This window comes from Propithecus coquereli, unplaced genomic scaffold, assembly GCF_000956105.1.
Source record: "Propithecus coquereli isolate 6110/MARCELLA unplaced genomic scaffold, Pcoq_1.0 Scaffold533, whole genome shotgun sequence".
In the NCBI taxonomy this organism is placed as follows: domain Eukaryota; kingdom Metazoa; phylum Chordata; class Mammalia; order Primates; family Indriidae; genus Propithecus; species Propithecus coquereli.
The window spans coordinates 376,773-404,181 of NW_012151208.1; the positions used below are offsets into that span (position 1 = coordinate 376,773).

Here is a 27,409-nt window from a genome sequence, read left to right on the forward strand (position 1 = left end):
AAAAAAAAAAAAAAAAAAAAAGCAGGTCTCTTTCCTGAGAGAAGATAAACTTAGCCTTTTACTCCTGATGATTTTTAGGAAATATTTGTTTAATTTATTCTGTTTTTATCTTTTTTCCTCAAGTGCATCTCTGTTGCATTTCTAGTTTTTATCAGCAAATTCTTATTTTTACTCCTAACAGGTTACTGTTAAGAGCTTTGAACATGAAAATTATAATTTAATTATGATTTCCTGGAGCACATTTTGTTTCTAAAGACACATACTAATTTAGATATTATGTCTACCAACCTTGTTAAACTAAAATTTTATAAGCTGTGGACGGTAGATTCTTTTGGACTTTCCATGTAGATAGTCATACCAGCTGAGAATAATGACAGTTTTGCTTCTGGCCTTACAATCCCTGTTCCTTTTATTTCCTTTTCTTGTCTCACTGTGCTGCTTAGTACTTCAGTATAATGCTGAACAGAAGTGGTGAGAACAAGACTTGTCTTTTCCTAATTTTAAAGGGAATGCTTCTGTTGTTTCACCATCTACATGACTGCTACAGGTTTGCTTTGTTTCAATAAATACTCTTTATCGGGTTTGAGGATGTCTTTTTCTGTTCCTAGTTTCCTAAGAGCGTTTGCCATGTGTGGATATTGAATTTAATGAAATGATACTCATAAGTTGAGGCAGCCACATGGTCCTTCTCCTCTTAACCTAATGTAGTGAAGTCTACTGATTTTCTAATGTTAAACTATCCTTGTATTTCTTGGCAAAAGCCAGATTTGGTCATAACATATCCTCATTTTGCTAGATTTGGTTTATTAATATTTTGTTTAGAATTTTTGTATTTATGTTTATGATTGAGCTTGGCTTACCATTTTTCTTTTTTTGTTCTGTTACTATCGAGTTTTGTAATTGAATTAATATTATCCTCATAGAATTAGTGAGTTGGGAGTATCTTTTTTTCTTTTCTCTGTTACTTTGGAAGAATGTTTCTGATTAGAATGATTAGAATGATCTACTCCTTGAATGATGGAAGACTGTGTCCGTAAAATTGTCTGCGCCTTGTGCTTTTTTTCCTCCAGTTCTCAAAGCCATGCTTGTTTCCTATTTTTAGTTTTATTTTAAAAACATTCTACAGACTATAAGGTGTGTTTTGGAGTGGTGGCAAAAACACAAATGGGAAGCTGTTGGGGCTGGGCGGGTAGTGGCATTTCTCCTTCAGCCCCAGCCCCTGAGCTCTGTCCTGGAATAGGAACAGGTGGTCACATCCATACCTGTGTGTCGTGGGAGGCAAGGAGACACCAGTCTCTTCAGGCAGCTCCCTAGAATTAAGCTGAAGCCATCCTGGGGCTCCATGAGGATCTTGGCAGGACTTTAATCTGACCCGCATGTGTTAGCCAGGCTCTGGATGCCAGCAAGCCTGCTCTGGCCACCCATGGGGGATGGGTCAGATTCCTCAGCCCCATCCGATTTCCTCGCTCTTTAAATGCACGTGTTGTCCAAGTTCAGACCTCATCCTCCTGCTCTCACCTCCAGAGGCCCTTTCCTTTGATATGGTCATGTGTTCTCACAGCTCCAGCTGACACAATTCGCACCACAGTCTGTGGAAATGGGCTCGCTGGAGTTGGGCCCTACCCTGTCTGCCCATCTGGCTGTACCTGGCACCCTGCATTGCTTGGAATCCTAAGTCCCTGGGCCACTTGGCTAGAAACCAGTGGCAGAGAGGGCACAGCGAGGGCCAAGTGGAGCATGACATACAGAATTGGGCATCTGCACTTTAAGTAAACTGACATGGTTGTGGAGGTGGGAAGGGAAAGATTTTACGTTTACATTTATTAAGATACTGCATCATGTTTGATAGCTTTTCTTGAGTTTATGCCCGGCTGATGGAGATTTACAGTTTTATGTTGGGTTCATTTGGCTTAGATGAAATTTATTTTTTATCGACTCATTCACCATTTGCATCAATTTTATGACTGGAGTGTGAGAACAATCCAGCTGTATTACTAGGGACTGTGCTTGTTCATCATGGGCATACTCAGGAGGTTCCACTGTTGAGCAGAATAAGAGACATCACACCAAGTAGGTGGACTTGCTGAGGCTACAAAATATACTTTTAAGGAATGAGCTGCCTTCAGTGTAGACATGCCAGGTAAATGGCAGGGTGGCACTTGGCAAATCATCATTCAGTTAGAACAGATTTTGAGCATGCCCTAAATTTATATGTCAGGTTCCCTTGAAATCTGAAAATAGTCTTATTTTTCTTAGCCTGAAACACATAAAAACAACATCTAAACAAGCACAGAAGGTATAATTTATTAAGCTAATGAAATAAATTTTTTGTGTGTCTGGCTTACAGAAGGAGTCACGTCATTTTAGACCAGAGTTTCTTGACTTTGCTGCCATTGCCCTTTGGGAGCAGATAATTCATTGTTGTAGGGGGCTCTCCTGTGCGTTGTAGAACATTCAGCAGTGTCCCTGGCCTCTGCCCATTAGATGCCAGTAGCCTCTCTCCACAGTTGTGACAACCAAAAATATCTCCAGATATTTCCAATGTCTGGATGGGAGTTGGGGGAGAAGTGCAGAATCACCTCCAGTTGAGACCACTGTTTTAGATGCTTTGGTGCTGTTGTGTTCACCTTCGCTATTATTGTGCTTGCTGCTTTGCTACCCACCACTAAGACATAGACTAATGATAGCAATAATTATATTTTGAAAACCTTAGCCAGTCTTGCCTGTGCTGCCTGTCCAAGGTGTTCCCAAAAGCAAGAATGTTCTAAGGGACTCAGTGTTTCCAAAATTTTAATTTTTGGAATAGAGCCTATTGCTAGCCTGATCACAGAACAAATGATCATATTCCAAACAGATTATTTTCTGCAGCCAGCTCTGATATTCACATTACAGTACACTTGGTTTTGTATATATAATTCTGTAGGTGTAGTGTGTAATAAAGTCTTTGGGAATTATTTAATAATACAAGAGATTGTTACAGGTGAATTTACATATATCACATCCTTGTCTGCTGCAGTTCCCTTCTAGAGTAGAAGGATTTTAACCTATTGGCTCCTACACTTAATGGTTCTATGAGTTCAGATATCAAAAAATAATTAAAAGTGGCTTAAATGATAAGGACATTTGTTATATCACATAACCAAATATTTAGAGGTCAGGCTTTGTGAATTCAGTGGCTCAGTAATGTCCTCCGAAGTTCAGGTTCCTTCCATGTTTTATTTACTTTTCTGAGCATGTTGGCTTCTCCTGTGGTCCCAGAGTGGCCACCACATTTCTAGGCATTGTGTGCAGACAGACAACAAGGTCCAAAGGCAGAAAAGGGAATGTCCCCATCTCATGTCCCTTTTTAAGACTTTCCCAAAACTCCCTGGCAAACTTCCTCTCATGTTCGTTGGCCAGATTTCTATCACATACTTTTGTCTCAGTTAATACCTGTCCAGAGGAATGCAGTGTGGATGCCACGCTGGTGTAGACTGGGGCCCCTGTGAAGGACCCGGCTAGCTGGAGAACGATACACTAAATAGGAGTTCTGTTAGCAAGGAAGAAGGTGTGGGTGGAGTGAGTGTGTAGGCAAATGAGAGTGTCTCCCTCTGTGGTGTGTCTGCAGTGGTGCCTCTGAGTGCAGTATCTGCCATTCAGAAAATACAGTTGTGTGTGCTAGGTTCTTGTTCTAAGTAAGAGTGATGTTCTTTGCCTTAATAGACAGAGTTTTTATATTTTTCTATTTTTGTATGAGCTCTTGATTGTAAACATTAAGGTCACACAAGGGTATAAATGCCAATTTTAGGTCCAGCGTGGAGAATCCCACAAAGAAAGACAAAATGGCCTCAGCAAGAGCCAAAGTGGGGATGTAATTAAAACGGTTGCAAGTGTTCATGGGAGGTTAAGAATATCCTACATTAGCACAGGTTAGAACAGTGACTCCCTGCAGGGTGGCATCAGGCTGTTGAAGTTCAGAGTGTACACATGATCCCAGTGGCTTATGTTGATGATGGAGAAGACCAGCCTGGAGCACCCATCCAAACTATGGAGAATGGAAGTGAAAGAGAGAGACAGGAAGAGACCCATATGTGCATGTGACTTTTTAATGCCCAGTGAGCCTTCCTGCTAGTAAACTGGGTCCAAGAAATATCCTGGAATTTTGGCCAGTTTCCTGCGTCTTGGGAAGAAGCAATGGAGGAAGATAGAGAGGCAGGCAGACAGAGGCCTGCTCTCAATTCCCCATGCACACGTTTAGCCTTGGCCAGAGCCATCCCAAGGATGGTCCAGCTCTACACATCTTGACTTCATCCAGATGCTTCCAGCAAAGAGATGGGAAGCCCAGAGTTGGTGTGAAGTAAAACCTACCCCCTTTTGTCCAGGGGGCCTTCAAGTTGGAATATTTTGGGGAAAATGGGATGTGAATTTAAAAAAGGATGAGTGTTTCGGATGAGATGTTCCTTTTGTCACCTGATTCCCACTGCCTCTTGCCTGCTTCAAGTCCTCACTTGCCAGAGGTGTGTGAAGAGACTGGTCTATATTTAGGAAGGTAAAGAATCGGGTGGCAGGTAGCAAAGCTTGTTTCCATCCAGCAGCCTCTCAGTGTTCGGAAGTCCACAGAGAAACTCAAACACCTAAAATCAGGATTTGAGTGCTCAGAAAAGAAAAAGCTAATAGAGGTTGGAACAGGGGTGAAGCTTGTATTCCTTAAGTTTTTGTATTTTTTGCGTGATTTTGAGGTGATGGTGTTTTTTATCTTCAGCTGCTTTTGAGAATTCTATGGCCCAAGACCTCAGTTCTTCTACCAGAAACACTGATTGTTTTTTCATAAATTGGCTCATACTAAGCGATATTAGATTTCCAGAGTTTTTTAATAACAAAAAATTTCAAAATTCCATTTGTAAATATTTATTATAATAATGAACCATAATATGTGAACATTACCTTACAACTCAGCCATAGTTTATGTATCATGTTCCTAACCTAATGTGATTTGGGATCTGTAATAGGCACTAAATATTGTATATACTTTTAGTTTTCTTCAAATTGTCCTAAAAAGAAGAGCCCTCCCTCTCCCAGTGAGATTTGAAGTATTTGAAAATGTTGTTTCAGTGCAGATGAATGGGGATCTATTTCATTTCTGTGTAAGATTCCCAGGAAGGAAACCCCCAAGCTGTCGGCAAGCTGCTGTGGGCCTTCCCAGAGCAAGCTAGTCCTTAGCTAATAGAAATTCTGCTGGCACACCCGCCTTTTGTTCTTGCAGTAGTGGAATGGTCAGTAGATGGATTTATATTTTTATTTGTAGTCCTTGAGAAAATAGCTATGAAGGTGACATTCTTTAGCCCCTGTCCTGACATCGCAGGTTTAAAATTATTTGTTTCTGTGAGGTTTAGTTCTGTTGGGGTCAGTTCTCTAATCTGCCATTTCCAATACCTCTCTTCCTCCCTCCTGTCCCCCTTCTGCCAGCAAGAGCCACATTATAATGATGTTCCTTCTGTAAAATGCGCCAGTCATTTTTGCATAAATGCCACAGTAACCTCTTTGATCTCTCAGAGGGGTTTCCTGGCTTGGCTCACCCTCCTAGCCTGATGTCAAGTCACACTCTGTTTACAGATGACTCACATCTCTCTGAGTGGCACGGGTCAGCGTCATCATCATACCACACCAGCATCTCCTCAGACTCAGTCCCCTATTTTTAACTGTGCCGCAGCGGATGTCTAACAAGAAACCCCCAAGACCTCATTAGTGTGTTCTTTCACTTCCACATCTTGGTCTGTGTCTGGTGCCACATTTTATCCCTAGAATTCAGACAGATCTTCCCAGGTAGGTAGCTGGAGGCGGACACCAAGCAGGACTGGAAGCCTCTGTCCTCCATTCTCTTCTCTGGCTCTTTCCAGGTAGATGGGCACTGTGGTCTGTTCTTGACAACTGGCATCTTTGGGTGCAGCTCCCTCTATCCAAATTGTTTTGTTACAGGGTGGAGGTCACTTTGTGCCAGAACATTGAATTGTCCTCAGGTTTGCTTGTTCAAGATCCTTGTAGGTTAGGGATGTATCTGAATTTACAGGTGTAGAGTGGGAAGGCCTCTGCATAGACATTCTGTAAATAATTGATTGAAACTGAAGTTTGAACATTTATCTTGATGGTCTGACCTTCCTAATGACAGCAGAGGCATTTTCTCTTCATGCTTTGTCAAGCTCATTCTTCATCTGTTTGTTCAGAAATGTTCCTGATCTTGATTTAATAATTGGAAATCATGCAGTTTATTTGTTGGCCTTTGAGCCCTGTATTTACATTAATTCTCACCATAAAATTTCATTGTGCAAGTAATCTAACACTGCAAATTCAGCAAAGATGGGAGTGTTTTTGCCAGTAGAGGGTTTTTTTTTTTTTACCAGGTTGCTGACATAATTCAGCCAGTTACTCATCAGTGTAAATGTCAGCTGCTGTCACCAAAATTTAGGTGCCTCGTGCATGGATGTGAAGAGACTGAAAATCATGGAGATGTTTCTAAGGGAAGCTCTATTGGACGGAATGGGAATTCTACTCCTTGTTGTCAGGAGGTTGGACCTAGTAGGAAGCCCACCAAGGAAGATCCAGACTTAGTCCTGGGGGCTAATGCCATTTCCAGTACTTCTCTTCCTCCCTCCTGTCCCCCTTCTGACAGACACCTGCCACATTGCTCTTCTCTTCTTATGGTAATTAGTACCATTTGTTGCTCTTTTTGCTCAGTCCAGACAAAGGAGATGGGGACAAAGTGTTTTCCTAAGATGTTAACTATTTGTAGGAGGCCAGAGGGGACTTCCCTTGGAGTTGACTTTATCTTTCCTAGAGAAGGGAAGTGGAATGCTGGAGACAGGTTGAAGACTGACATCTTTGCATTCCAGGAGTCTATTGACCTTGGCTGTTAAGAACCTGCAAGGACAATGTGGACTCATGGGTGCTGGAGCCCGTGGCCATGGGGAATGAGCAGAGTGACAGTGTGGCCCTTTGCAGACTGCTGTGGTGAGGTAGTGGATGCAGGACCCAGGCTGTGGCCACCATGCCTGGAGGCCTGGTCAGGGCCCATGGGTGGAAGCAGAGGATCCTAACTGTGGGCTCCAGAGCTGCATGCCAGACAGTGGGTGCCCCCTGAGTTCCTGGGGGTGAGACTGCAGTGGGAACCCAGAGGCGGGCCCTTAGCCCAGCCCTGAGAGAAGACCAGGGTGAGGAGATCCAGGAGTCCCAGGCACGGATGTAGGCCTCGGCAGGATGGCGTGGTGGAGGCAGGGGGAGTTTGGGATTCCTAGAGGGTAAAAAGCAAGGGGAGGGCAAGTGGCAGTGAGACTGCAATGCAGTTCTAGGCCCGGTCTCGGAGGTCTTTCTGTAACACCTTGAGGAGGCTACTGGGCCCTGTAGGAGAGGGGCAGCCCTGGAATGGGTCTCAGTGAGGAGACGTTATTTTGTAGTTTTATTGAGATACTCATATGCCATACAGTTCACCTACTTGAAGTGTGCAGTTGATGCCCTGTAGTGTATTCAGAAGTGTGAGCCGTCACCGCAAAGAGAACCCTGTTTTTAGCCATCAGTCCCCCGTCACTCCCCCTTCCCCCACAGCCCTAAGCAGCATCTACTAATCTGTTTTCTGACTTTCCAGATGTCCCTGTTCTGGCCGTTTCATGCACGTGGAGTCACACATCATGTGACCTTTCGTGACTGGCTTCTTGCACTGAGCGTCATGTCCTCGGTGTTCATCCCCATTGTAGCACCTGCCTGTGCTTCAATCCTTTTTATTTCCACGTAACATTCCATTGTGTGGCTAGACCACCTTTCATTTGTCCATTCATCAGCTGGTGGACACTTGCATTGTTTCTACTTTTTTGGTTATTATGAAGAATGCTGTGAGGGAGTGGCATTTCCAGGCCATCAGGTTGACATTTTGACTACCTCACGCTGGGACTGAGTACAGGACAAATCTAAAGGGGGCAAGATGGGGCAAAGAGCATCATTAGGTAGTCACTGTAGCCTCTGTGATGTTTTTCAAACTTCTTTAGGTATGGAAACTTGTTTTTTGACCAAAATCTCTTGCAGAACTCAAATGCATAAAGCAGATAAAAATGTACCTGTTCACGACATGGGAGTGGGGGGTGTGGAATCCCCCGCCACGGCCTCCCCTTCCCTGCAGCTGATGGAAGGTTTGTATTGTGAAAATGGCCAGATGTTGACCGCGTTAGTCACAGAGGGGTTTCCTGTGGGCAGTGTGGCTGGCCAGAGGGGGCCGGGAGCAGATGAGGGATGAAATGGAGAGTTCGAGAGAACCAAAAGCACAGGTGCTGATGGCTAAACATAGACTGTCAGGGTCTAACTTTCTGAAGGAGAGCGGTTCTGGGTGGTGGAGATGGTATTGGAGTCAGGAAGCCCGAGAACTTGAGGTGAGGGAGCCAGGTGGGATCTGGAGTGGAAATACTGTCACCTGTGGTGATGGTGAGGCCTGGGCCAGAGACTTAGTGACAAGGGGCTCTGTAGAGGTTGGTGGAGGGTAATGTGACCCCAGCTTATGAGCTCTAAAAAGACCTTCTGGGCTGGGGAGGGCGGGAACCAGGAGAGGGCGGGTCTCCTCTGGGTGGTGGCGGGAGGGCGTGGTAGAGTGAAGTCTTGCGCTGAGGGCCTAAGGTAAGGCGGAGGGGAGGTCGGTGGAGAAGAGGGGCTTTTACCATGGAAAAGGGGGATCAGGGAGCTTAGGTGAGAGCAGGGAGCCATAGGAAAGGGAGCGAGCGATTGGAACAGCAGGGTATGTAGGGTGGGGAGGGGTCTGTGCAGTGTCTCGCCCTCCCATTGACTTGGAGCCTGAAGACCCCTCCTGGCCTCTCTGCCTGGCTTAGGCCACTTGTTGGATACTGGCAACCCCTTAAGGGGCCAGGAGGGCCTGGCTGCAAGGCCCATGGAATGAGCCAGCTAAAAGGTTCTCTGGAGTGTAGGGAACATGGAGGGCAGTCACAGTGGGTTTGGCTTTTTGGTCAGTGGCAGCAGCAAAGCCTGGCTGGGGGATAGGAGTTGGTTCCTCTCCTATCATCCCCCATCTGTCCCTCTCCAAAGCCACTAAATGCAATCTAATTAAAGACGGTGCTCCCTGTGCGACCCAGTTTAAGTTAAGCCCTCCAGCACAGCATTTCCCAACCTTTAGAGGGCCTATGAGTCCTCTGGGGATCTGTTAAAATGCAGATTATGGTTCTGCAGGTCTAGGTGGGGCCTGAGAGTCTGCACAGCCCAGCTCCCAGGAGATCCTCCGCTGCTGCCCCCTGGACAGCTCCACTTCCAAAGAAGTCATTGCTCCTCAGTCCTCTGTTTTGGCGTCTTTGGTGTCTGGATGTGGGAATGTGTAAGTAGGGAGAAGTGGAATAACCAAAGAATGTGGCCCTCACACTGTCGAGTCTTTTTAGGCCTTGTTTGCATAAGAGACTCACAACAGCGCCTCTTTAGGATGGGGCCTGCTCACAGCACAGAGCAGTGCTGATGCACTGGGAAAAGCCCCTGTATGGTTTCCTGGGTCCGCCTGGAACTGTGTATTTCGAGGCAGGAGAATCAAAAGAGTGAGATGGCTCTGAGCGTTGCATCTGTTCTCCAGTGTCCTTGTCAGCAAACTTCCTCTCAGGTGATAATTCCTGATAGCGTCCTGAAAAATGAGTTGTGGCTAATGACAGAGATATCTGGGAGCAGGGTAGAGCAGCTTTTGTTTGTACCAAATTATGGCCGATGCCTTTATAGATACATTCTCTTCTACAGAAATGGAATTCCCGAGAGTTTTGGGGTGGTTTGCTAACATTTCGTTTTAGAAGTGAATGGCAATGGTAACAAACGTTAGATTTCCGGAAATTTTGCCTACCAGGTTTCTGGTTGCTAGTGGGGTGTCCACCTGTGGATCTGAGATGGAGCAGGCTCAGTCATGACATGGGGGCATTCAGAGCTGAGGTTTCAATTAAATTTGCAGAAGTGTTATAATACTTTTGAAGAGCACTTCATTGTCTCTGACAGGCTGCGTACTTGAAAATCGTACGTTTCTGATCAATGGTAGATTTTTCTCTCTTCAGGTATTCTGTTAGGAGGCAAGTCAGATTATTGGAGCTGTTTGTGGTCAAAGGCATGACTGAAAATGAAGTGTCATCACTGTGTTTTAAAAAATTTATTATGCAGTATTTGATTGCTGAAAAAGAATATATGCAGTACTCATACGTGTCAAAAGCCTAATGAATACCCAAGGCTCTGCCTCCCAGTTTAAGACCTAAAGCATCTTCTGTGCCCAGGGCCTTCCTGGGTCGTTCTCCACAGTCCGGAGATGACTGCTGTCCTGCATTTTGTGTTTGTCAGCCCCGTTCCTCGCCCTCGCTCAAAATGGCTTCTAGTGCACATGTGGGTCCCTAAACAAGATTGTTCCGGCCTTCTTGTTTGAGCACCTTCCCCAGTGGCATCCTTTTCCCTGCTGTCCCTCAGAGCTGGCTTTATACTGTTCCCCAAAATATGTTCTTTTTTTGTGTGCGTGTGACCAAGAGATGGGAATTCTAGTTTTTGATTACCTTAACCGTTTATTTTCCATAGCAACACTTCAAATGGTAAACTACTCTACAGAATATGTCATAATTTATTTAAAGAATCCTCTTTTTATGGATGTTTAGATTGCCCCACAGTTTTTACCGTTGTAAAAACCAATGCAGTGAATGTCCTTTTGCGTGTAACTTTGTGCCCATTATTTTCCACAAGATAAATCCCAAGAGATGAAAATGCTGGGTTATTATGTGCATGTACTCAGTGCTTTGAAATGTGCATTGCTAAGTTGCATTCCAAGGTCCAGGGTTACATTCCCCATCTCCAACATAAGTGTTCCTTCTCTCAAACCCTCATGTAGGCTGAGTTTTGTAATGGTTTAATCCTTGTCGCTTTTATAATTCATAAATTATATCTCTTTGTTTCTATTCGTATCAGCTTAATTGCTAGTGAAGTTGAACTCTTTTTTTTCTCTAAACTCATTAGGCATTTATTTGCATTTATTCATAGTTTTTAAATTGATTGCGAATCTGGATTTTAGATCCAGAAGTTTAATTACTTTCTTGTTTGCGTTTTATATTTTCTCATTCAAGAATTAGTTATGGAATTTGTGTGACACATTTTACTGGTTATATCACTTAACATAATTTCCTTTATTACTCTCTCAAGAGGCTAGAGTTCTTTTATGAGTAATTTATTCACTTATTTTTTTAAGGATGGGAAAGCGTGTAAGACTTTCTGAATACTTGCTGTTTTGGAATGTCGTGGTTGATATAGAATATTTGGGTCACCATCGTTTACTCTCAGACTCTGTAGACATTGTCGTCCTGATGGTTGGTTGGTTTTGTTCCTTCCTCCTTTCCGTCTACCCTTCTGTCTGTCATCATGCCATCATTCTTTTTTTCATTCAGCACAGAGCTTGTCAGTGTTTTGCTGTGTCTTGGCTCTCTGCTGGCCTTTAGTGGTGTGGAAGAGAAGGTGAGTACCCTTGATGTGGATGGTCCTTTCTGTACGAGCTCAAGCCTTTCGTTATCCCGTGGAATGTCTTTGTGTCATGATGTTTTTGTTGGTTGCCTGTCCCGTACCTGCCCTGATCCCTCCTTTGGCAGCCCCTATCCTACAGATGACTGGATTTCCTGTGTTGAATTCCCAAGTTTCTGCTCTTTTTGCTTATTGTCTTTTCTATTGTTTCCTGGGTATCAGAAGAATGACATAAACTGATTTTTCTGAATCATTAATTTTGTTTTCTGTAGTACTGGATCTCTTGTTAACTACATCCACTGTGTGTACTTTCTTTCTTAAGTCAATTTAACTTGTTTATTGAAGTAATTATGCACATAATTAAACATCATAGACTACCTGAAGGCTTATAATGAAGAATAATACTCTTTGCCCATTTCTCCCTGTTTTTTGTCCTCTTCTCCATAGCAACCACCTTTAACTTGTTTTAAGCTATTTCTTTGGATGCTTTCTTCTCTATCCCTAAGTATTATAATAAGCATTTGCTATTTGTTGATTTATTAAATTGTAGAGTTATTTTTTTCATAGTACTGTACAGATGAAGACTTGGCAGTGTTCACTCCCTAAACCCCTCCATTTTTCCAGCATTATTATATCATTATTTTTAATTGAATCAATAAACAGCATTTATATTGTCATGATTCTGTAACTGTTAGTCACCACAAAGCCAAGTTGTATCCTATGCTCTTTGCAGTTGTTCAGCCTTTTGCTTTTCTGGGAATGTGTACTTCTTTTATTCTTGAAGCACTGTTGAATGCACTTGATTTCCCGCTCCCGCTCCTGGACCTCTGTTCCCCAGGCCTTCTTCCCAGTGCCTCTTCCTGCAGGAGCCCACCCTTTGTCATCCTCCCCAGCTCCCATATGCACAGGTTGCTCTTCTGGCTGCTGAACATTCATCCTGTGTGAACTTGACCTCCACTTCTCTCCTAGGTCGTGTCTACCACTTTCTGGGTCCCATGTCGTTTTCTTTTCTGTTTTGTTATTATTTTGTGCAATCACTTTTCATTGTTCCAAATCTACTCTCTTGGCATTTATACAACATATAGACCCAGTAGGGGAGAGAAAAGGGTTTCCCTCCCCCTTTTTGTTAAGACTCTTGCAAATTAAAGAAACATTTTGAATCGTTTAAAGAACACTATTAGTTTAAAATGCTCATGAACAGTTTTCTGTTACCAATTATGCATTGGAATACCAAAACTGAAATTGTTTAAGTGCCTCCTTAAACTTTGTTACAGTTCATGATTATTAACCAGACATGTGCCAACAAGGCGATAGATGCTGACTACAGTCTAAAGCAGATGTGGACTAAATAGGTGCCTATTGCTTTTGCCTTCAAATAGCTTTTGGCCTACAAAATGGTAAATGCACACAGGCCAGGAGGGGTGGAGAATAAGGCCCACCTCTGGCCTTCTGCAGTCCACAGTCGGTATATCTCTTTCAGAGGAAAGGGAAATGGTTACTTCTCTTCTCTAACTCTGAAATTTTACCATGAGCCCCGTTGAAGGAGAAACCCAGGTGTGGTGAAGGGAGGGCAATGTCAGCACTGGGAGTGTTGGGAATGCAGTAGCACCTTGTTCTCCAGTGGGGTTAAAGAATAGACAGCAATATAATAAAAAATGCCTGGCTACTAAAATATATTGTTTGCCACATATGTGGATAACTAGTTTTCAAAGAATTAGCATATATAATAAAAATGTCACAAGATTATACTCAAACTTGCATGATCTTCCTTCACATTGCAGCATCTTCCAGTGCCTTGTGGGGTGGAGGATAAGTCTAAAATATCCACCATTGCCCCCCAGTGTCCAGACATGTAAACCAGTAGAGAGTTCTGGTTAATGGATGGCAAGATAACAAACAAAGTTGCACATAACGAGTCATCACATTAAGATGTGGTTTATTTCAAAGCACTTAAAATGCTTGTGGTCTGGGTCCTCCCTCAACGTAAAAGGATTTAGATGTATAGGGAGCTTATTTAGGAGGTCTTCCCAGGAAGCACAGTGGGGGCTGGGAAGTGGGACAGGGAGGAGAAAAGCCTAAAAGGGTGAGTTCATCATCCCCGGGTGCCCTCTGGGCGTTGTGCAGCACATGTCTCTGAGTTGGTCTGCTGAGTGGGAGGAGAACCCCCACCTGTCATGTCTTGGTGACTGAGGATCAATTCTGGCCAGCCCTGCACTTGGGCCTCACACCATCCTGTGGCCAGATGGTGTCCTTAGGCTGAGGAAGGTGGGTGTTCGAGTTGGGAAGTTGTGGGCTTGCTAGGCAGTTGTCCGTGGAGGCTACAGGTGACCTCTGTGTGGGGGAACATGTGGGCTCTGGCGGTATCTGCTGCAGGGAGCTAACTTGGAGGCTTCGAGGGCAGTTGCACTGATAGAGAAACACACTCCTGGGCTGACCCCACACCTCTCCCACCCCCACTATGGTCTGAAACAAGCCATTTGGGACCTGAAGGCCAGAGGTGTTCCACCATGTCCCCACATAGTGAAGGAGTAAACCAAAGGAGACTTAGCTAAGTAAGAATAACAGAAAGGCACTGAACCACCCCACTTCTTATTTTTGCATGCCTAAGAGGGTTCTTTTAAACAATGGGGAATTAGAAAATAAAATTAGCTTGCATGATTTCAGATGGGGACAGATGCCTGCTTGCTTGATTTTTTTTCCACAAAAACCTCAAGCAGAGTTAATAATGTATGAAAATTAGGTACCATGTGTGCACTTTGCTCCGTAATGTTTTTATTAAGCAGCCAGTTGATTTAAAAATAACACAGTGTGACCATTGACATAATGGCAGTCTCTGCGGTATGTATGGAAACATCTTTGAATGTTCTGTCAACTTTTCCATTACACAAGGACATTTAAAAAAAAAGTTTTTGAAATTATCACATAATGTGAAATTATATAAAGCTGCAGTTCAATAAAACAAATTGTCCAAATATAAATTCCAATTGTCTTTTTTCTAACGGCTTAATCAACTAGAGATAATATGTGGACATAGGTTTCTACAGGTCTTTTAAAATGCCACAGTAGATTCAGACTCCTGTCTTCTCAAATTTGTACCAAGATCATTTGCTGATTAGAGTTTACCTTCTCTTCTTTCCCCATCCCACCCTCTGCCACCTGGCCTGTGAGGAGCAGAAAGAAGCAGGGAGAAGCCAAAGATCACAGACCCATTGGGTTGCTCACAGCTCAAGAGATGTCCCAATTCTGAAGGCAAAAGTGAAACTATACCAAGTTGACACGGGATCATTGGACCACATGTGGAAGTGTCTTCTCCCAAAGTTCAAGAGCAAATCTCTATCGTTTCCTTAATAATCCATGCCTGAAGGTGTGTCATCCCATTACGAAGCGCAGTGAGCTTCTCAGATCACTGTGCCAGTCCCTTTTGGGCTTTACTGTATGTGTACGGTAGTGGTAGAAAGTTGTTTTCCATGGTTTTGGTGGTCTAGCAGAGCAAACTGAGGCATAGTGAAGTTCAGTAATTCAGCCTAAACCCAAGGAGGTCCATTGTTGATTTAATTTTTCTGCATTCTACAACACACTTTACTTAAACACATTGCCTTGAAATTATTAGTTATTCAACCAAGCAAATATCTAATAGCAGCTGGTTGTGTTTATCTCTAGGGTGAGAGAATGATCACCCAGGGTAATTTAAGTGACTTGGCAAAGTCAGGGCATGTGTTACTGATAGTAGTTAACAGACACTTAGGAAGGACAGTGAGCATTGTGGAGAGAAAGCTCTAAAGCTGTTGAAATGGGCTAATCAACTTGGGGCATTTTATCCTTGTGCCTTTAACTCGTGTCCTTACCTCTGGGGGAACCTGGTTGGGCATGTCTTCCCTGTGCAGCATCCTGTGCCTGCCCATTGATTCCTCCTGACATCAGCAGGGCCACAGGTGTGGGCTAGCACCCTCAGAGTAACAACACCTTGTGGTATTTTTAAAAGTAATTGCGGAGGAGACATTTGAGCTTTATGACTTGCACCGTAAGACTTTCTTGGAATCTTTGCAAGGGGTTGGTTGGAACAGAGCTTTTCCATCTACACTACGGTCTATAAAAATCACAGTAACTGACTTCATGGGGCTTGAGTTTTCCTTCTGTTTTTTTTTTTTTTTTTTTTTCCACTCTCTAATTAGATTTTGCTCATATGCAGGACAGAATAGTTTGGCAGGAAATAACCAGTATGAAAATAACTCAAAGATAGGACTGTTCCTAGCATCGTCCTAGCAAGAATGGAAATAGGGTGTGTTGCTCTGGACCTGTGGCTGTTGCCAGGTGAGCATTTGCTCCAAAAAGAACCAGGTCAACTGAAGGCTTGGCTGGGAATCCTGAGACCTGGTGTTCTTCCCAGCCTGACTGCTGCCTGGATGTGGCCTTGGGCAGGCTCTCTCTTAACTGACCTCACCTCTGTTGCACTCAAAAGCAATCTGGGAATAATAATATCTGCTCTTGACTTTTCGGAATGCTAAAGGGGACAAACTGGTTGTCAGAATCTAAGGGGTCATTTATTTCCTAAGTGTGAACATGGACTTTCAAGAGCTTAAATTAAAATTTCAAGTTATGTGCATGGGCTGTTTAAGGATGCAGGTGCTCTTTTTGTAAATTGTAGGCTCAAATAAGAAAAAAATAAGACCTGAATTGGTTTTTGGTGGGACTTATCACGCAAGATGAACTTTAGGACTTATATGAGAAGCTATAATTTTTCATCGTCATTGCCCAAAATCATGTTGGAAGCAAGTTTAAGACACTATCACCATCTTACTCTAAGATGATCCCTCCCATCAGGGATTCCTGGGCACTTGTTTTGTTCTGAAATGACTAGTCAAGAAGTCAGTTTTCTGGAACGCTTCATAGCTGAATATAGTGCTCACTGGTAGGTTTGGATGTTTCCGAGAGAGGCAGGTCAGGGGTGATGGCCACAGCAGACACAGATCATTTCTGCTGCTCCCTTTCCAGCCTCGATGGGGGCTACCAGTTGCAGGGCAGCAAACCTTGTCTGAGCTTCCCCTGGAGCAAGTGGAATCTTCTGGTGGCCCGGAGACCAACTGTACACGAAGTGCCTGAGCTCTCTGATTTCTTCATTAAGGGTTCGTTATTCCTCAGGGTTCTTTAGTGTCCATGGAATCTTGAAGTTACCTGTTCATTTCATGTTTTATGTCATCGTCACACTGGATCATCCCACAGTATGAAGGGACTGGTGTTTAAAGATGCTTCAGGAGCAATACTGTGCATGTGAACGAACAGAGGCAGGTAATGATTCCTGTGTATTTGATGCTGTGCATGTCTCAGAGCACATGCAAATCGCAGCCGCCCTCTGTGCTCACAGTGCCCTGGACATATCATTCACAGAACAGAGGCAGAGGATGGGGGCATTGATCAGCCTGCCCAGGAGTCTGATCTTCTCTTTCCAGTGAACTGCTGCCCTCTTAAGAGACAGATATTCCATCTCTGAAAGCAGATCCCTCATCTGTCAGGGCCAGCACTGGTGCCCACGGCTGTGTGGATTCCATGGTTTTCAGCTCCTGAGTGCTGGTGAGAGCCCTTTGATCACTCAGTGACATAAGCAAACAAGCAAAACCTGAACCTCCCTGTCCTCTGAGGCTGCCGCCCAGCTCGCCCTTCCAAACAAAACCAGTCCTATCTGTTCACGCGTTCACTCATTCATGCAGTGTTTTGTGTGTGCCACAGTGTGCAAGTCACATCACCCTGGTCATCTGAGTGAGGTGCTAAGGTTCCCGCGCAGCGCCCGTGCCCCAGCCTGCTCTGTCCCGAGTCTTGGGTGATGATTACCACCTGCAGTGCCTTGGCTCTCTCCTGCCACTCCCAGTGGGGACGCTTCACCTACTGCCTGCGGTGCACCCCTCACTCAGTTATTCCTGACCTGCCCCACCCTCTCCTGGGCCTCATGTCCTTCAACCCCTCCCTGGGTGGCCCTAGACTTTCTTGTCTTCAGATGTCTCTGCATGTCCTTTTCTGCTCAGACGCTCTGCTCTGCTGTATGTGCCTGGTAGCGAGGAGTGAACACACAGAGGTGATACTGGCTCCTGGCAGGTGCCTAGTCCCTGGAGTTCCCTGGCCTTATCATCCCTCCACTAGGACCTGACTCCCACCCCCACCCCTGGCTTTCATTGGCCTTCCCCGACCTGCCTCCCCAAATTTGGGGGCTTGCCCACCCTTAGGCCTCCCCAACTCTGGCCACCCTGCAGCCTCTGCTAGGTGCTCTGGTGCTGACTGCTTCCTAGGGCCACCACCTGCTTGGGGGCTGGGCCTTGAGAGTCTGCATGCCGTCCGCTGGGCTGCCTCCTGCCCTGTGCCTGCCTCGTGTCAGCAGGTGGGCCCAGGCCAGACTTGGCTCCCTCTCCCACTGCCATTGGCAGGCCACACAAGGCCTTTCCTGAGGTCAAGTGCAGGGACATCAGAGATCGAATGCTTGGCTTCTGTTGCCTCTGACGCTTTCCCACCCTGTGTTGCCAGTTGAATTAAATTAAGTAATTGTTTTTGGTCTTCCTAGTTCTTCACCATCAGGGCAGAAATGGACAAATAGGCCTGCAGCGGCTTGTTGCTGAACCACCAAGGAGCTGGACCTGTGTTAGAACCAGTTTTTCTTTAATTTGGCAAATGGAGTTGGCCCTGAAGTCCCTGTGTATTTTCTACCAATGAAGACAAGTGCAAAGAAGATCAGGTGACAGGGATAACAGCTCGGCCTGCTGCGTGCCCCGGGCAGAATGGTGGGGGTTTCAAGCACCCCCAGGTTCCTCCCTTTAGAATAAGGATTAGAATAGTACCCTTAATATATGTCAGATGCTTACGACAGGGCCTGGCTCCTCACGAGGGGGGAGTGCCAGTTATTTTTCTAGTGGACAGGCAGCCGCAGGAAGGCAGGGACTCTGCTTGGTTCTTGGCTGTGTCCCTGGTACCGAGAATGGGGCCAGTGCTCAGTGATTATCTGCTAAATTAAGCAAGAGAAGCCATGTGGCTCCTTGGAAAGGACACAGGGTTTAGTGTCTGGAGGCCTGGGGTCTGGTCCCACCTCTGCCACTCGCATGCTGCGAAACCTTAAGCAGGTCACTTAACCTTGCTGAGTGAGCATCCCTCTTCTCACTTATTTCAGCGGGCATGTTAGGAGAGATTTTTCTTTCAGCCGCAAGTGCCACAAACCTCCATTAGCATGGCTTAAACAGTGAGGAGCTTGATCACCTCCCCTAACAGGAAAGCTGATTCATCCAGCCCCCACTGCCAGGATTCTCCAGAGGCTTCTGTGTACCTCTAGACATCCCCTCCTTGTTTCGAGAGCTGCACTGTTCCAAAGCTCTTCTTCCTTCCCCCAAATGTGGCCAAGGATAGGAAGGAAGGCAATGTCTCCTTGCACCTGTGTTTATTAAGGAGGGAAAGCTTTCCACGAAGTACCCCCTGAAGCCTCCTCAGGTCCTGTTTGCTGTGATTTGTGTCACATGCCACAGACAGGAGGATCAGACATTGCCACCTCTCAAGTAGGAGGCTGCTCCTGCCAGCAGGGAGGGAGGAAGGGGCTGCGAGGATGACTAGCTGTGCTGTAGGCATCTGACAGTGGCTTCTTCATGGAATGTTGATAATAAAACTGCTGTTGGGTTAAGAGCAAACAGGACCATATAGATGGCAGTGCAAAGTAGAGTCCCTAATAGGTGACCCATATCTATCATGTTGACATTATATTTGTCCAGATACATGTTTAAAAAGAAAATGTGAATGCCCTTAGCTGGGGCTTGCCCTCTTCATTATGGCCTCAGTCTCCACCACGTCCCATTGTCTTATACTTGGCCACTTCACTCATTTTGCTTCCTGCCTGGTCCCTCAAGGCATTTAAGTTTGCAGCCCCTGCAATAGGGTGTTGCAACATCCATGTTCAACTAGTTTATTCTAATATCATGCAGTTAGAGCCTGGGCATCTTAATTAAAAAGAAAATCTCTTATTTTTTCAGTAGATTCAATCATGAGTTTGGGGGGAGTTTGAATCTGGATATTCCAGTCCTCCCTCCGTTGGTCCCTGCTTACTGAACTTTGCCACAAGAGGCGCTGACCATAGGACCGTCACTAGGCCCCTGTCTGTGTGCCCAGGGCTGCCTTTGGAAGGTTGAGTTTCTTGCTAAAGCACTAATGCCAACATGGTTTGGACAGTGTATCCCTTGCAATGTGGACTGTCTTACCAGTTGATTAAAAAACAAGCCAACAAACAAAACCCAGGAGTACTCCATTTCAGTGTTTATGGATGGTGTGCTCACAGACCTACAGCAGTTTATGTTCTCCTTGACATGTATCTCCTGTTAATTTGAAAGCTGTTGACATGCTCCATGAGCCCATATGCAGTACCAATTTCTTTTCTTCTTTTTCTTTCTCTAAAATTCCAGCTGCTTCCTTGCCTTGAGATGTAAATTCCACATTTTGGCTATATTGGATTCCAAGTTTTCCGAGAAAAGGCTTAAATTTATTAGGTTAGTTCACAATGTTCTCACAGAGAACTTTACTTAGCGGCGTGGAGCCATATGTGGTTGGGTTGTCGTAAGATAAATAATGTAAGAAAATCAGCATCACATCCTTGGCAGAAATGTGGGCTGTGCCTGTCGCTTAAATAGTTATCACATGTGATTTAAAAGGCTGGTTCGTGGTGAGAGGGCATGGGGCTGGAGTGGAAGGTCAAATGGACGCGTCTACACTTGTGCCCTGTTTGGCGACGGCGCCTCTGTGTCAGTGCGGGATCAAATGGGTGCTACGGGGAGCTGGGAGGCCTCCGGGAAGCCTGCATTAATTGGGATTATTTCCCAGCCTCCCCTCAGGATTTGGTTCTCCATGGCATGAAAGAGTAGAAAGTGAACCACAGGCTAGATCACAAACAGACCTTTGCATGAGATTAAATCTTAGCAGTGGGAGAGGCTTTGTTTGGTTTCGTCACTGTCGATACTCACATTTTATATATTTTATCTCTAAAAATGAGAAACAAAACTGGGAGAGCATCTTTTTACAACTAAAATCGTACTTTCTCAGCATCTCACTTGGACCATGTTCGTGATTATTTATATATGTGTGTATGTGTATATCATCTACCCACACATCTATGTAACACACGCAGGGATGAACACATGTGGACACTAATGTAAAACGTAAACTGCCGGCAGCAGAAGGCAACTTATCACAGTTCACCACAGGACATTGATTCCTAGGTTTTTGGATTTCATGAACCGGGAATATAGAAAATAAAAAGAAATTGGGGAGTCCAGTATGGATTGCCAACTTCATGTTTTCCAAGATTGGTTAAACATTTTTTAAAATTATGGCAATATTCATATAAAACTTGCCATCTTGACCATTTTAAATGTAGTGTTAGGTATATTCACATTGTACAATACAAGATCATTTTACAAGAAAGAAATCTAGACAGAAGGATCCCTATCTTCTGTCCTCATCACTTCATCAAAGAGCATTTTAACACCAGAAGAGAGACAAAGGAAAGAAGGCTGTCATCTTAGGTGCAGGAAATTCCTTCTTAATCTGTGGCAGAATAGGACAGAGAAATATAATATTGTAGGGAAATATATAACAAAGAGCTTTGTGTGGCCATTTCCCAGATTTTAAAAATGTTAACTTTTTGTCATCTTTGCTCCAGATATTCCTATTTAAGGTACAGGTGCATAGACTGTTTTTTACCAGGCCATGGTGAGACAAAGAGCTCGTGTCAGAATGAGGTCAGCTACATCACTAAGCTCATTTTAGAAGAAATTTCTCACGCCAAGACTTTGTTGATAAAGGGAGCCCGATGTTGATTTACATTCTGGCACGAGCATCTTACCGTCAGTGGTCCAGGTGTCTGCACTGGTCAGTAGCTCTGCTCTAGATTTGGTTTTGTTCTTACGGAAGTATAAAAGTTGACAGTGACAGTTGAAGCCTGTATTTATTCATGCCACTATGATCCCATTTTCTCTTTCTCCCCCAAGTTAACTCATGCACTGAAGTTGGTGTGTATTCTCCCAGTCTATACTGTGTTTGCATGAGCTCATTAGCAACCTAGAGTGTTATTTTGTGTAAGTACAATGCTATTGTATCTAGCCTTCTGAAACTTAATTCGTTGTGCATAACTGGTCTTAAAGACTTATCTACATGTATTTTGATAGATGTAGATCCACTTTACTGTATTGCTTTATGTGACTATACCATGCTATGTTTATCTGTCCTCCTGTTGATGCACATTTGGATTGTTTCTGTGATTTTGCTAATAAAACAACACTACAGTGCCCTTCATTAAGTTTCCTTCTCTTCAGGTGAACTAGAAACTGTCCATAGACTTGGGAGGCAGATGAAAGTGGGTATTGCTGTCTCTTGGGCTTTTCTTCTCCAAAAAAGTCTTGTGGTCCAAAACTTGGCCAATCTTCTCTGACAAGCTTCTCAGCAGGCCTTTCTGGAGTGGCCATACCGTTGCTCAGAATGTTTAGATGATCTAAGTTTCTTTCAACTGTCTAGTCTGTGGTTTCTTTGAACCAGTTGGGGAGACATCCAGGCAAGAAGTGGATCCAGATTCCATTAGAGCTAGATGTGAGGGGCACGTTCCCCAGCTGGCCTGGTAGGAAGGAGGAGGGTCCCATGGCCAATGTCCTGTGTGTAGCCACCACGCAGCCCACTAGGAGCACTTGGGGCCTTGGCTATGGGCGAATCAGGCTTCCGTCTCAAAGAACAAACTGATAACAGAGACATTTTTATAATAGTATACTCAGTGTACTTTATTTCACAGCCTTCTGTGTTATCTGCATCAAATAGTAGAGTGTTTTGAACACTCTTTAGAAAACAATAAGTGGATTATAACTTGATAAGAAAAAGCTATAGAGCCATTAAAGAAAAAAGTAGCAGACTAAGCCTTTATCCTGTACAGGGCTCCTCTAAGGCTGTTGAAGAAGCCTGTCACTTGGCCATTCCCATGTGCCACATGCCAAGTTGAGTTATGGGTGGGGAAAATCTAAGAGTGATTACTCATATGATTAATCTGTTTTAACGATTCAAGTGCCTTTCTGACAAACATTTGTGTATAATTTGATATATCTGAACCATTGCAGTATGCAGATTATCAGACAAAAGCTTTTTCAGTGGTTCCCACCTGGGAGATCACTGGTGCTGGATACATAGGCTTGTGTTCACGTTTGTAAGATATTCTTTTTCTTTTTCCTTAATCAGCTGTCAAAGCTTGAAAAACAGCAGCAAAGGAAAGAAAAGACCAGAGCCAAGGGTCCTTCTGAATCAAGCAAAGAAAGAAACACTCCCCGAAAAGAAGACCGCAGTGCCAGCAGTGGGGCTGAGGGCGACGTGTCCTCTGAACGGGAACCGTAGGCTCAGGAGATGGAATTCAGGTAGGAGTTTCCCCAGCCCGGATGACTTCGTCTTCCCACAGTTTGAGGGAACCACAGTGAATAGAGGATAGCATGGCTGCTGAGGTGGGATTCGTTTCACAGATGTTCATCCATACTTTCCTTAAATCTGCTGCTTTCCAGTATGGAGAGAAAAGTTAACAAATAAGATGTATTTTATTCACTAAGATATGGGAGGGTGGCATACCCACAGTCCTGAGGGTGTTCACCCAGGGGGCAGTTCTGTGTGTGCCACCTTCCTTAGGGGCCCGTGTTAGTCCACAGCCGCTGCTTCTGATTTATTTATTTATTTTCTTTTAAAAAGCGTTTTATTTTGAGTTAATTTTATACTTAAAGAAAGGTAACAAAAATAATAGAAGGAGTTCCTTTATGTCCCCCACCCCACTTCCCCAGTGTTAACACCTTATATAACCATACTATAGTGATCAAGAACAGGAAATTAACATTTGTACAATATTACTAACTGAACTATAGAACTTATTTAAAATTTACCAGTTTCTCCACTAATGTCCTTTTTCTGTTCCCTGATCCTATCCATGACCACACAGTGCATTTAGGTGTTTTTCCCCCCAAAATGCTAAGGGGGTTACAAAAGTTTTTGTTACATGGATATACTCTATAATACTGAAGTCAGGGCTTTCAGTGTGCCCGCCACCAGGACAGTCTTTGTTGTACCCAATAGGTAAGTTTTTATCCCTGCCCCCCCATACTCCCCCCTTCTTAGTTTCCAATATCCTTTATGTCTTTTTGTGCCCATCATGCACCCATCATTTAACTCCCATTTATTGTTGAGAACATGTGGTGTTTGTTTTTCCATTCCTAAGATACTTCACTTAGGATAATGGTCTCTAGTTCCATATAAGTTGCTGTGAATGACATTTTTCATTCCTTTTTATGGCTGAGTAGTACTCCATGGTATGTATATGTGTGTGTGTGTATATACATACACACACACACACACACACACACACCCCACATTTTCTTTGTCCACTTATGTATCAATGGGCACTTAGGTTGATTCCATATCTTTGTAATTGTGACTTGTGCTGTGATGCTTCTGATTTATAATCCACCCAAAATCCATAATCCAAAGAGGTGAAAATGTGCTACATAAAGAAAGTACAGAGTGACCCTTTAAGTTACTTTTTCTGTTATGCTAATTACGTGAGTTGAGCAGTAACTCAGAAACTCACCAAGGTCTTATTTACATCCTGCTAATTTCAGGCGACAGTGAATAAGTTATATGATTTCTGCTTACTTAGTTTTTCTTTTACTGAGAGGGAAACTCATGTCCTTCAACAGTGCTGTGTGAAAGAAAGGCAGGTGGAAGTCATGATACCCAGACTGGCCCTAGCAGACTGGGCAGGGAAGGGGCAGGCAATTGCCCCTGCCCTGTGTTTGTGTGCTGTGTCTCCCCCAGCTTCCCTGGCCTATGGGGGAATCATAATGGAAGGAACATCCCAGCACCTGCTCCTGTCCCCTGAAAGAAGGGTACAGGGACCAACATTCATTAGGCCAAGTTTTAACAGTGGGCAGTTACTAGTTCAGAAGCAAAACCCAGACTGGACGCTCCAGTTTCCACTCCTGTGGCTGAGGGCAGCTGTTCAGCTGTGATGCTTTTTCACTCTCAGCCCCACCCAGGCATGGCACCATGACTCTCCCTCCAGTTCTGTCGAAGACTATACGTAATAGCCTTTTCTGCAATGAGTTGAAACCTTAAGTTCAACAAGTTTACAACAACTTAACTGTTCAAACTCCTATGATAAACTCAATGAATGAGAAAAGGGATAAACATACTAGCACTTGTGTCCCAGTAACCAAACCCAGTTTATCCACGTGAATATGCACACCACACACAGGCCCAAATTCAAGTGTGCCTTGGAGCTTTGTATTTTCAAAACAGCATTAAAAATTCTAATGCCACCTAGCTGATTCTGCTAATATATTTTAAAAATTTAATGCCTTGATTTTTGCTTTAACTGTATCTAATCGGTGCTTTGAAAATCTTTGCTTTGATCTATCAGGGTTATTGAATTCGGTTACTTTTTGAATCAGTGTAAAACAACAACTTGAAACATTCTATTTGCTTTAGGTTTGGCCTCAGAATAATTCCTGTGTAGAGAATGTACCATGGACATAAGTATTCTGTGGCTCTTGGGCAGCCTGGGGGTAATTTTGCTATTTCTGTGGGCAAGAAAAATACCCAAGGGCACCTGGGCAGAGGAAGGGACAGAAGCTGTGTATGTGACAGCATGTCCAAGAGGACATGCTCACAGAAGGAAACAGCACACAAGAAGAAGGGCAAGCGGTGAAAGTTTAAGAGGGGAAATTTCTCACGGACTTGTAGGTATCTACTTCTTGCTTCTCTCAAGTTAATGAAATTTTTAAAAACTGGTATTTATTTTCTTCTCAGGGTAGTGAAAATTGGGTAGTATAGAACTCGGGGCAAACGGTCCTGTTGGAAGCCACCCAAACCGCTAGCCAGAGAGGGGGCACAACAGCAGGGGAAGCAGACCCAAAGGGCAGTGTTTGGGAAAGAGTGGGCAGAGGTGTGTTTCCGTCCCCTTCCCTGTGAGTCGAGCTTATTGTAGCCCTGCCTTCCTTGTGGCCCTAGGGAAGAGGTGGGGAGAGGGGGTGAAGAGGGATGCTGGAGGGGAAGCTCCTGCTTGGTCAAGGGAAGGTAAAAGCCAGCCCTCAGCTTAGGAGACTCAGTGGGAAAGAGCAGAGCGTCATAGGAGGGAAGGCCGAGGCCTCGCCTGTGTGCTCTGGCTCTTGCTCTAGCCAGGACGGGAGGTTGGGTTAAGGGAAACCTGCGAGCTGTGGAGACCTGTGCTGTGTCTCTTAAGGGAGACTGCCATGCAGGAGGGAGACTGCTGTGCAGGATGGCTCCACGTCTCCATGAGGCTGCTGCAGCCAAGCACAGGGAATGGTGAAATGTGGTTAGGTGTCAGCAGGCCTGCAGTAGTGCTCCCCAGTGTCACCCTGTGTGTTTCAGAAGGCTCCAGAAGGTCTCCTCTTCCCTGTGAAGGGTGCGGAAGATGGCCATGTTAGGTCTCTTGGGCCAGCCATGGGTCCTGGGTATAAGGGATGAGGTGAGACTGCCCCAGAGGCTATGAGGGGGCATCTTCCTTGGGAGGCTGGGGGGTCATGGCCTCAGCTCCTCATAGCACTGACAGTCCCTGTGGGTCTCAGCCATGACCTCCATCTGGCCTCCTGCATGAGACTCGCAGGGGTCTGCAGTGCTAGTGAGAGCTGAGGTGAGGCCAGGTCAGCAGGGAAGGCCCTGGCCTCTGAGCAAGAGGAACCACGTCTCAAGTGACCTGCTGCTTCTCGGTGTGGCGTGAGGGCTCAGGCACTGAGCCACACCGGCCACTTGGCCGCAGAGGCCACTGAGCACCCAGGGCACTGCTGACACCAAGGCGAGACAGAACTACTGTGTGCTCAAGATTTCCCCTGCTGCTGTTCGGTAGAGGGAGGTTCATGAACCAGTTTAGATTGGCCCGTGAAAATACAGAAGTCATGTTTTCTTTGCACTAATTTATGTAGTGCTGTGTGGGTTTTGGAATAAGCACGCTGACAGCTTAACATAGGCATCCGGTAGTACTTATTCACATCAGCGGCAGCAGCAACAACGCCTGGTGGCTGGTGCCAACGACCAGGCATGGAGGAGTCCTTCTGAGCTTCCTGCCGGCCGCCTCAGACACCCACAGCCATCTGAGGACCAGGGTGGGGCTGGGGTGCTCCCACTTCTGAGAATTTAGCCATGGTCCTAGATTTGAAGACCCTAAAGGGGACCAGGAATAATGACAGCTGATACTCCAGTTATATATTTGGGGTTTTGTTGCCCATGCGTTTTCATTATCCCTTTGGATGAAATTTGTCATCCCAGTGGACCACAAAATCACTACCAAATATTCAGATATCTTTAAGAGCTGAATTAAGTAGTGACAGACAGAGGGTGACCTTGGCATTTGTTTTGCTCCACAGAAAAACAGCACCTCTCTGTAGGAACAGAGCAGCAGTTTTCATTTGCTTTTCTTATACAACAGAAAGAGTCCTAGGGAGCTCCCAGGCTCTAAGGGGAGAAGCTTTGAGTTTCTAAGACATGAGAAACGAAGAAAAGGCAAAAGAAAATGGAATGAGAAGCTGCATGATCTTGGGCATATTTTTCTTTGAAAATGAGTCAAAAACCTTCATGGTTGAGAGGACATTCCCAGGGCTTCAGCATTTCTCTATCGCATTGCAAGTGTTGCTTCTTATTTTATCAAATGGACATGAAACTAAAATTAACTTCTGTTTTTGTCCTCTGTCTCATTCCTTCAGGCTCCCTCACCTTGCTGGGAGGATTCAAAGTTTTCTATGAGGCTGCAACTCAATTATTCCCCCCTTTCCCGCTACTGCTAAAGTGCTCAGGCAACCCCTTGCTAAAGAATGTGGTTTCTGCTTTTTTTTTTATTTTTATTTTTTTTTATTTCAGCATATTATGGGGGTACAGATGTTTAGGTTACGTA

The 27,409-nt window shown here is 44.7% G+C and overlaps 1 protein-coding gene across 2 annotated transcripts in view; it reads left to right on the forward strand.

The window, feature by feature from the left end:
* The window catches only part of DTD1 (D-tyrosyl-tRNA deacylase 1), a 168,673-nt gene that overhangs the window by 119,476 nt on the left and 21,788 nt on the right, over positions 1-27,409 (forward strand). For both annotated transcript variants that reach the window (XM_012657225.1, XM_012657224.1), the window contains exon 5: positions 22,708-22,880. In XM_012657225.1, the coding sequence (XP_012512679.1) occupies positions 22,708-22,860 (153 nt within the window). In that variant the 3' untranslated portion in view covers positions 22,861-22,880. The remainder of the gene's footprint in view (positions 1-22,707; positions 22,881-27,409) is intronic.